General features: G+C 37.9%; 1 protein-coding gene across 1 annotated transcript in view; it reads right to left on the bottom strand.

Moving 5' to 3' along the window:
• LOC110156601 (calcipressin-1-like) overlaps nucleotides 1–9,962 on the bottom strand; it is a 39,193-nt gene extending 29,231 nt beyond the window's left edge. Inside the window, exons 1-2 of the mRNA XM_055164458.1 lie at nucleotides 9,629–9,962; nucleotides 7,982–8,135 (exon numbers count right to left, since the gene is read on the bottom strand). Of these exons, the coding sequence (XP_055020433.1) occupies nucleotides 7,982–8,104 (123 nt within the window). The 5' untranslated portion in view covers nucleotides 8,105–8,135; nucleotides 9,629–9,962. The remainder of the gene's footprint in view (nucleotides 1–7,981; nucleotides 8,136–9,628) is intronic.
• Nucleotides 9,963–12,060: the final 2,098 nt, after the last annotated feature.

Raw genomic sequence — 12,060 nt, 5'->3', positions numbered from 1 at the left:
TGGGCAATAGAAATGATGCAAGAAGAAAAAAAACTCATGTAACAAAGACAAAACAATACAAGGAAATGTTAAAGGTGTTTTAAAATGCACTGCACTTTGTTTCCAAACAGAACAGTTCCTTTAAAAATCCAGATTCACTCACACGTGTCACCAGGTGTTTTTAACGATCACAACACAAATCAGATCTAACTATTTTTTAAGAGTAAACTACTACTACTGCTACTGCTGCTAGTACTACAGCTTTTACTGCTACGACTACTACTACTACTACTACTACTGCTACTGCTGCTAGTACTACAGCTTTTACTGCTACTACTACTACTACTACTACTACTACTACTGCTACTACTACTACTGCTACTACTACTACTACTGCTACTACTACTACTACTGCTACTACTTCTAGTACTACCACTATGGCTTTTACTGCTTCTACTACTACTGCTACTACTACTACTACTAGTACTACTACTACTGCTACTACTACTACTACTACTACTACTACTACTACTACTACTACTACTACTGCTACTACTACTACTACTACTACTACTACTGCTACTACTACTGCTACTACTGCTACTACTACTACTACTACTACTACTACTACTACTACTGCTGCTGCTTTACTGCTTCTACTACACTTCTACTGCTACTACTCCTACTACTACTACTCCTACTGCTACTGCTACTACTACTACTACTACTGCTACTACTATTGCTACTACTACTGCTACTACTACTGCTACTACTGCTGCTGCTACTACTACTACTACTACTACTACTACTACTACTGCTACTGCTACTACTTTTTTTACATACTTATAGATACTACTACTGTTACTACTACTTCTGATTCTACTACTTTCAACAGTTCTGTCTAACATAATGTTACTACTACTACTACTACTACTATATCAGATTACATTTCTACATACTTACATATACTAGTACTGTTACTACTACTTTTTATTATTTTTCAGTCCTGTCTAACTTTATGCTACTACTGCTACTACTACTACTACTACTTCTACTACTTCTTCTACTTCTTCTGGTATCAGATTGCGTGTCCTCATGGCGTCTCAGAGTACACTTGACCCTGAGTCCTCCACAAACACATACTTTCCATAGTACAGTAGTCAAACATTACACGGCCCTTTTCCACTGAGGGACTTTTTTCCATCACGCGACCAGAAACCAGAACCACGCTCGACTATTACAACTACTTCAACTATTACTGCAACCACTACTGTAACCACTACTGTAACCACTACTGTAAATACTACTGCAACCACTACTGCAACTACTACTGCAACTACTACTGCTATTACTACAGCAACAAGTACTACTGTGACTACTACAGAAACAAGTACCACTGCTACTACTATTGCAAATACTATAACTATTGCAACTACTACTGCAATCACTACTGCAAACACTACTACTACTACTACTACTACTACTACTACTACTACTACTACTACTACTACTACTACTACTACTACTACTACTAAAGCTACTACTAATGATAGTATTATTGTAATACATTTACTGCAACTAGAACTGAAACTACTACAGCAACAAGTACTACTGCTACTGCTACTGTAACTACTACTGCAATTACAATTACAAACAGAACTACAGCTACTACTACTGCAATCACTACGGCTACTACTACTGCTACTGCAACTACTGCCACTACTGCTGCTACTACCACTACTGCAAATACTAATGAGACTGCTACAGCAACAAGTACTGAACTACTGCTACTACTACAGCAACAAGTACTAATGCTACTACTACTGCAAATACTACAATTATTGCAACTACTATTACTGCAACTACTACTGCAATCACTACTGCAATCACTACTGCAAGTACTACTGATAATACTACTACTACTTCTACTACTAATAATACTACTGCTGCAACTATTACTGCAACTACTACTGCAGCCACTACTGCAAATACTAAAAATACTACTATAGCAACAAGTACTACTGCTACCACTACTGCAACTACTACATCTCCTGCAACTATTACTTCAATACCACTATAACTACTTCAATACCACTACTGCAACTTCTACTGCTACTGTGGCTATCACTGCTACTGCTACAGATTCAATTTCTACATAATACTGTCTACTATTACTAATACTACAAGTACTACTACCTTTACTGCTACTACTGCAACTAATAAAGCATCTACTACTGCTACTACTACTGAAAGTACTACTGCTACTACTCCTACCTCTAGATCAGATTGTATTTCCACTCCTGTCTAGCATTACTGATACTACTGCTACTACTACTGCAACTAGTACTACAAATACCACTACTAGATGCAGTATCACATTCCATTTGTACATACTTGTGTGTAGTACTGCTGATACTACTGCGAAACCACAAGTACTACGAGTCAGCGATCTGAAATACTGGGTCCAAGTAGTGACTCAACAGCGGCGACTGTGAAACCGGTAAACAACAATTAGACGGAGGAACGGCTGCATGGAAAATATAATAAGGTTAACTCATGCAGACAATGAGCTAATAAAAGCTGCATTATGTCACTTTTCTGGTGCCACCTGCTTGTTTCCATGGAGATGTAATTGCTCTGGAATGTTCCGCAGTGAGACTTTTAAACAGGCCCACATTAGGCTGTTTTCTGATCTGTGTTATAATGTCGTTTCCTCGTCGCAAACAGACCTGGAGTTGTGTTTTTTTTGTTTCATTCACACATTTTTTAATTTAGGTACACTCCGTTCCACCTTGTGATGTCATGCGGTGATACAGGAAGTGCTCCACTGTGTTTTTAAACTCCACACACCTTCACTAGAATCGTTTGGATCATTTCAGCCTTGGGACACTGCAAAAAACTATTATTGATAGACTGAAGCATGGACCAGACTAAACTAGACTAAATCAGGACTAAGCATTAATGGACTGAAGCACCAAACTAAACCAGGAGACTAAAATGACTAAGGACTAGGACTACTTTAGAAAATAAATACACTTTCTAAACAGGACTCTCGCAAGCATTTCAACTAAACTAGTGACTTTAGAATGAGGACTCACCTCTGCTTTTTCCATTTCCCAAATTAAACACTGCCCCGAGACCATTAAAGCGTGTATGATTGTCTAATTTTGCTTTCATCTGGTGGGGTTATAACTGCTGCAAATACAAATTAAAGCAATTAAATGTGAAAAATGTGTTAAAAATTGAAAAAGTAGAAAGTTGTTAACACACAGGGGTGGGCAACTGGGTCTGCTGTTCCGGGGCCCAGGACTAGACTGGGACTAAACCAGGACTAGATCAGGACTAAACTAGGACTAGATCAGGACTAAACAAACATTAATGATAGATTGGAACATGGACCAAATAGGACCAAAACCAGGACAAGACTGGGACTAAACCAGGACTAAACCAGGACTAAACCAGGACTAGATCAAAACTAAACCAGGACTAGATCAGGACTAAACAAGCACTAATCATAGACTGAAGCATGGACCAAACCAGGACCAAAACCAGGACTAGATTGGTACTAAACCAGGACTAAATGAGGATTAAACCAGGACTAGATAAGGACTAATCCAGGACAAGACTGAGACTAAACCAGGACTAAATCAGGACTAAACCAGGACTAAATCAGGACTAGATCAGGACTAAACGAGCATTAGTGATAGACTGAAGCATGGACCAAAACCAAGACTAGACTGGGACTTGTCCGATTATAATTTCTGTGTACATTAGAGGAGTTTTACTAAGTAATTTCCAAAATGTAGTCAAATTTTAAACCTAATAAATGCCCAAACTGGGAAAACGAATCTGAATGTTTTTGCAAAATTCTTAAATATAAAGACCTTACCTGTGTTTTAGTCAAATAAGTAGTTTAACCTTATTTAAGAGAAGTGAGCTTTTCTTATTTAAGAGAAGAAATGAAAACTACATCTGATACTCTGAACTTGTATTACCAAATAAAGGTATGAACGAGGAGTGTAAATTAGGGTTGAACTATTCAGGAAAAAATTCAAAACATTCAAAACTAGTATTCTGTTCAGAGTGCAGATTGTAAACAACTCCGGCAGTGTTAACATTTGAGAGAAGACTGAAATATGAACGGATAAACTAATCCAAGAATTCCACGTATTCCAGAACTAAATCTATTTAAAAAAACGTCTTACATTACAGTAAACCGACTCTTGTGAGCTTTAAGCCGCGTTATAATGTTGTTTCCTTCTCAAAAACAGACCTGGAGTTGTGTTTTGTTTCATTCACATGTTTGAGTAACTCTTTATTATTAGTCTGTCTACATCTCCAAAGCTCAAAACGCTCTGTTCCACCTTGTGATGTCATGAAGCGGTAGTTTTAGTTTAAGTTAACAGCTCCTTTTCTACCTTTAGTTCAGTAGAGATCGGCAATTCCAGGGCTGAAATCATCCAAATGATTCTAGTGAAGGTGTGTGGAGTTTAAAAACACAGTGGAGCACTTCCTGTATAACCATATGACATCACAAAGTGGAACAGAGTGTTATCAGTATGAGAGAAGAACACTATTTTTTGATCTACGTTATAATGTAGGAGGAGTTGTGTTTTGTTTCATTCGCACAAACCCTGCAGATTTTATTAGGCTGAGTTCTCTCTCTTCACTCTGCTCCACCTTGTGATGTCATGCTGTGATACAGGAAGTGCTCCACTGTGTTTTTAAACTCCACGCACCTTCACTAGAATCATTTGGATCATTTCAGACCTGGAATTGCTTTCTCTACTCGACTAAAGATGAAAAGGTAGCTGTTAACTTGGGGCCTGTTTACACGAGAACGCTTGCAGGTTTAAATCGACAAAATATTTTATCGGAAGTGGCTTTCGTTTAGACAGTGACGGCGTTTTTGAGGCTTAAAAACGCAAAAATCTGCAACCACCCTCCAGAGTGGAAAAGCTGAATACGCTCCGTTGTCGTGTTTCCGTCGACACTGCCCAAGACGCAAAACTCTGGTCAGATCTGCTCACGTCGTGTACACGTTTATGTCACATACATACAGTACACAGAAACAAACACGTTGGATCATTTTCATGCCTCTAATAAACTTACAGGAGGCTCCCAACAAATGTACAGAATCTGCAGAGATACTATTACTGAACAGAGAAGGATCTGCAATCACCTCTGTCAAATTCTGGATGCACCAGCTTGTCGCAGGCGAGTCAGACGGATATGGACGACACCTGGGAGAACCAGAAAGAACAAAAATGTGGCTGTTTGCTGCAGGTGTTCCAATCAGTAGGAGCAGGTAGAGGGTGCTCTTGGAAAAATGATCAAAACTTAAACACAACGGATTCTAGGCAATCCAAAAAAGTAGAAAAAGTAAAAAAAATAGCACAAGGAAAAATATAGTTAAAATGCCTTTATTTGAACGGCCAAAGCCAACATGTTTCGACCTTGAACTGGTCTTCATCAGGGCTAGAGAACCAGTCGACGGTGGGACAACTTTGTGAATGGAGGAGTTGATGAAAATGTGTGACGTGAAAACTTACATATGTCCAAAGACGCAATTGTTGCTTTAAGTACAAACATACACAATCTAATTCCACACACTTTTGCATCACTGTATGTACGCAGGTTTCCTCCTGAAACGCTCGTCTAAAAAAACACGGAATAAAAAGTGAAGACGCGACGCCACTTTTGTGTCTTCTCTTCAGGCCGTCGTCATATAAAAAAACTACTTGGAAACTACCACTTCATGACATCACAAGGTGGAACAGAGCATTTTGAGCTTTAGAAATGTAGACAGACTCATAATAAAGAATTACTTAAACATGTGAATGAAACAAAACACAACTCCAGGTCTTTTTTTGAGAAGGTAACAGAATTATAATGTGTCTTAAAGCTCTCAACAGTCAGTTTTACGTAATATAAAACCTTTAAACACAAACCAGGTCAAAATATTTGTATTATTAGATAACTGAAGGCCAAACTCTATCATAGAAATCAAACCTGTTATCCATCTTTAGAAATTTGGAAATTATAACGTCATGTGAACGCAACCTGCTGGCCAAAGATATAACTAAGATTGACTTTTATAACAATAGAATTCCAATGCAGCAAGTTTCCCCAGCGCCGCCTTCCTTTAAATAGGGCCGTGATGGTGATGGTGGAGCTTTTCCTGAGTGGGAGTGGGAGACGAACTGCTCACTGGATATTATTGGACATTCTTGTGATGCATCGCGCGGTGTGACGTCCAAACTTAAACAAATCCACGGTTATTTTTAGCTCCTTCAATAAAGACCGAATGACTAAGGAGGAATCAGCGCGGAGTGAGTAAGCGGCGAACAGCAGCGCCGGGGCGACATCTAGTGGCGGAATAGTGTAACGACAATGAGCAATGAGAGTTTGCAGTGTTTTTTTTTTTTTTTTTTTTACATAATGGTGCCTTAAATGAACTTTATACAGCCTGGGGTTTTACAGTTTTAAAAAAAGGTATTACAATCACAACTGAACCTGTGTTGCCACCTAACCTGCAGATAGAGACACATCCACGTTTGTTTCATTAAGGGGAGCACAAAACAGCTACAGAAGCTGCACTAGCACTGATTCATGATTGGCTGCAAGAGCTGGGGTTTAGGTAGTGACCATTCAGATGCATTCAGTCGCTTTAAACCAACTGAATTTCGGGTTTTATGATCGGATATTAGACTTGAAACAAAACACCCCAAAAAAAATCAGCATTACAATTGTTACCAGTAAAGGCTAAACACCATAGTACCAGTCAATTGTCAGAATAAGTACAACATGAATTTATGGTAAAATTGTAAAAATGGCACGACCCGACTATGTTACTTGTCACCATGAAGACAAGACACTTTTTCAAATATGAGTATAAGGCTACGTTTACATTGCCAGATATATTGAGAAACAAATATTTCCCTCCCTCCGTTTTCCAAAATAACATCGTGCACACAGCATCGTTTTCAAAAAAGTCAACCAGCATAAATACGCCATCGAGCGTCATCATAACTACGCCAAACCTTTGAGTGGCACCTGGATTATCAAACCTGTAGCTTTTATTTTATTACAGTTGTAAGTTTTACTCAAAAATACCTTGAAAAACGTGCATTACTGAGAGGGCTTGCCTCTCCACAGATCTGTTAAAGAAGTGGTAAAATCACTGAGCTCCGAGCCTCATTCGTCTCTGGTCATGGATATGAAACATCAGCTGTGTGTGTAAATGTAAACACATGAAAAGCGTTTGCACCAGAAGAAATGTGACTGCTGCTTTGATGCTTCCATCAGCATCATCAGAGCAAAAGGGAAACACTGGTCGCACTTTTGGCTCATCGGCTCCTAAAACTCCATTGATCTCACGTTACACGCAAAAGTCTGTAAAACTGTAGTTTTCCAAAATCTCTACTCTAGTCTGAGTTTTTAGAAAGATCCGTTTTCAGAAGCGAATTTGCTGTTTGATGTAAAAGATGGGTACAAATGAAGGGAAATGTCTCAGTTTTTAAAAATACCTGCAAAGTCTAATATTACTGCAATTTAGTGGTTAATTTGACAGTTTTGACACTTTTTGTGCAATATTTAAACCTCAACCAAGACACTCACCAACCCATTTAAGCACATCGTCCACCCCTAATAATAATAATAATATAATAACAATAATAATGCATTGGATTTGCCTCTCGTGACACCCAAAGCGCTTTACAATGGATTATGCACATTCTGTTGCAACATGTTCCTACTGTAGTTACCACCAACACACACCACGTTCACACTAGGCAATGTGGGTGAAGCGTCTTGCCCAAGGACACTACAACAATTTCCACTAGAGCCACAGCTGCCCCACCTGGTATTCTCTGCGTTCTCTCTTCCAAGTACTAACCAAGCCTGACCCTGCGAGGAGGTTTGGCCACGTTCAACCAGGTTAAATCAAAATTGTGACAGAGGTTCGACAAATCTGGGGATATATTATTTTATTTTCTCTTACCCTCAGCATTCCTTCCTCATAAAGATCTTCTGGGACTTTACAGGCGATGAGAGCGTTGGGCAGCTCCGTGAACTGAACGTCGACTGTGGCCTCCTCATTGGTGCCGTTCTCCTGATGCATCATGGTCCGGAAATGTAGAAAAAAAATCTGAAGTCTGAAATAAAAGAGATAAAAAAAGACAGATTTAATGGTGGTTTGGCCCTGATTATGGACATATTAACTGAGGATTAAACCATACTGACAGTTTTAAGTTATTTAAAATACCAGAGCTGCAACAATTATGTTAGTATTTGTCAAAAGATTATTTCTGTTGTATATTGAGGCTTTCCAAACACATTAACTACCAAATAAAGGTCGACATATTGCGTTTGAAGACTTATAAATACACACTATTCATAAATAAAATGTATTCTTGATAAAAATATGAAAATGTTTATTATTTTTTGGGCTATTTTGCTTTAATAATGCCACTTTTTCTGTTATAAAGGGTCTCTAGTTTGGGTTTTAGAGTCTCTATAGGCCAAATAAAGATTACAACTACAGTGTTTCCCATAGATTGTGTCAAAATGACTCAATACTCAAATAACTTTCATTGGAATAACTAAATCTCATTCAATTTGTGGAGTATAAATGCCAATTACTGCCTATATTTAATCTTTAACCAGTAATTTTTGACCATTTCTGACAACACAAGAGTCCAACATAGTCTAATTCTGCGATAACAACACATAACTCGCTTTATTTTAGTCTCTGAGGAACTATTTTAGATTAACAGGGCCAACATAGTCTTCTGTATTTAATGAGAAACACTGAACAGTCATGTCATGATTGCAGCCTTTGACAAAATACTAACTTTATAATAAACAATATATGGAAAATAAAGTCCAGATTTGAAGTATATAATCTGTTTTAACCGTTTACAACATCATACATGGTTGGATTAAATGAAAAACAAAAAAGAAAATAGATATGAACCAATTTGTAATAGTAAAAAGTCACTAATTAAAGTAATTATTTAAAGGCGCACTGTGTAACTTTTTGGTTAGGGCTCCGGCACCTGCTTATTTCTATGGATACGTCATTGCTCTGCCCGGAATGTTCCACAGTGTGACTTTAAACACCTCTACTATACATTTATTCAATTACAGGTGGTTTTAAAGCTTAAAAATATCTAGAAAACAGGTATTCTGACTGTGAGTGTGGTCGCTTTTCCACAGATCTGACCTTGTAACTTGGTCTGGTTTGATCTCCATGGAGATAGAAAGGTTTAATGCCATACTGTGGAACATTCCAGACAAAGCAATAACACCTCCATGGAAAAAAACCAAACAAAAACCAAACAAAACACTATAAAAATTACACACTGCACCGCACCTTAAACCTAGGATTAAATTGAGTTTAAGTGTAATTAATAAATGCATTATTGTAAAAAACAAAAAAAAAACACAAAAAACACACAAATAGTAAATCAGGGTAAAAGAAATGATTAAATTGCGATTAAACAACAGGACTGACAACAAAACACAGTCTCAAATCGGGACCAAAACATCCTGTTCCTTCAATTTTAACCTCAAAAAACGCCTTGACATTTCGCATCAATTGTAATAAACGCATTATAACATCTTTATTGTTGTTCTTTGCACTTACCTTGGCGATGTGGGGCGTTATTTCATAGTTTTGTGGACAAATCAGATTGTTTATGCTCGTCTCTTCTGCCAATCTGTAGAAACCAGCTGTCCTTTTTATATTAGCTTACCCGTTGTTTTAAGCTGAACGCGAACACAAAAGCTGCTAAATAAAGACGAAAATACCAAAACCGGGTGAAAATTTAACACCGGCGGATAGATAAAAGTCTATACTAATAAGCAATGCGTGCTCATGAGAAAAAATAAAGCTGTTTTTTTGTTATTTTTGTCCTAAACCGAAGGCAGATTTGTCGTAAAGGATAAAGGAGGAGATGACGTCAATGGCACGCCGCTTCTTCATTGGCGTAAAACGTGACGCTTTTTTACTTTGTCTCCATCGTGAGGTAAAAATAAGGTTATTACAATTTAAAAGTGAAAATTATAATAAATAAAATACAAATAAAGGGTAAATTATAACAAAAAATAAGCTAAACCGTATTGTGTAAAAAGTAATGGAAATTAGTACGCGGCTAACCAGATTAGCTTACACATTAACGCTAAACATTTACTCAAGTTTTTGTTTTTTGGTTTTTTTTCACAATCCGCGTATTTTTTTGCGCTTTGGCCGTTATTTACAGTTATATTATTAGGCTAATTATAAATATTAAAATTCAAAATCCCAAAACTAGAACACTCGGGTTTGTCGCCATCGTGTGGTTAAAATTGGTCATTACATTTTTAGTAAAAAAAATAAATAAAAAAATTAAGTAATTTAAAACTTTTTAGGTGAAAATAATAGATATGTTTAAGCAGTTAAGTTAACAGGATCTAACAGATAAAACACAGAATAGGCCTAAATAATGTGTAATATTAGTAATTCCAATGATTAGAGCATTAAAAGTTGAAAATTAAAGGAGCCTAACCACAAAATATATAATTCCCCCCCCTCCCCCCCCCCCCATTCTATGCCTGTATCTTTATAATTTTTTCTCTTGGTTAATTAGTAGAATGTGTTATTTCCTTACAATGTCCAAACCGTATTCAGTCAGGTGTTTGCATGTCTGGCTGTAATTGACTTAGGAACAGTCTGTTAATTTCCTTTAATGGACTTTAACTTTTGACCCCTGTTTTTATGCAGTCAATACTACGACAAGCAACACTGCGCACTATATATATATGTTATATGTGTACAATATTTATTTGCTTTTAGAGGTAAAGTATCATGTTATGTTGGAATATATCTTGTATGTTTGTGGTATTAAAGGTGCATTGTGAAGTTGGAGTGTTTTAAGTCTCTCTGGCTGTGTCTTTTATTTATTTTATTTATTTTGATTCATTGTTTGTTGTTCATTTTTATCATTTTAACACTTTTTATTTGTTGTTTTGAAATATGATTGTCTTTTATTGTATTAATTTGTCTGGGCAGCACTTTGGAAACTCGTCCTGTTTATAAAATGTGCGATTAGATTGGATTGAAATGTTTGTTGTTGTTTTTTTCCAAGGAGATGTTATTGCTTTGTCTGGAATGATTCACAGTATGACAATAAACCTTTCTATCATCATGGAGATCAAACCAGAACAAATTACAGGTCAATTCTGTGGAGAGGCGACCCCGCTTAGTCAGAACGCCTGTTTATCAAGGTATTTTTGAGCTAAAATTAAAACACCTATTTCTATATCAATAAAGTGCAGGCTACATATAGTTCCTGTAATGTCTAAGGTGGAGGATCTGCTACTTGCTTGTCTATGGAGATGTTATTTCTTTGCCTGGAATGCTCCAGAGTGTGGCATTAAACATCTCTCCCTTGCAATTTGTTTAATTACAGATGCTTTACAGCACAAAAAATACCTTAAAAACATGAATTCTTACCATGTGCAGGCTTGCTTCTCTGTAGATCTGACTGTTATCTTGTCTCCACTGTGATTACCAAGTTGATTTCCAGACTGTGGACTGTGTGTGCAGCGTCGGCAGTGATGTGTTGTGGTGAAGAGGGAGGTGAGTCGAAAGGCAAAGCTCTCGATTACCGGTCAGTCTTTTTTCCTACCCTCACCTATGGTCATGAGCTCTGGGTAATGACCAAAGGGACAAGACTGTGGATACAAGCAGCCCAAATGAGTTTCCTTCGCAGGGTGACTGGGAGCTCCCTTAGAGACAGGTTGAGGATCTCAATCACACGGGAGGAGCTCGGAGTAGAGCCTCTGCTCCTCCATGTCGAGAGGAGCCGCTGAGGCTCAGGCATCTGCTCCTGATGCCTCCTGGGAGCTTCCCTCATGAGGTGTTCTGGGTATGTGGGGTAGACCCAGGACACGCTGGAGGGACTATGTCTCTGGGCTGGCCTGGGAACGACTCGGGGTCCCCCCGGCGGAGCTGGAGGAAGTGTCTGGGGTGAAGAAAGTCTAGGAGCCTCTGCTCAGACTGCTGTCCCCACAATCCAACCCCAGATAAGCAGAAGA

This window comes from Boleophthalmus pectinirostris, unplaced genomic scaffold, assembly GCF_026225935.1.
Source record: "Boleophthalmus pectinirostris isolate CB_2022bp ecotype Guang Dong unplaced genomic scaffold, ASM2622593v1 HiC_scaffold_11, whole genome shotgun sequence".
In the NCBI taxonomy this organism is placed as follows: Eukaryota; Metazoa; Chordata; class Actinopteri; order Gobiiformes; family Gobiidae; genus Boleophthalmus; species Boleophthalmus pectinirostris.
This window is presented reverse-complemented; position numbering and strand designations above follow the sequence as displayed.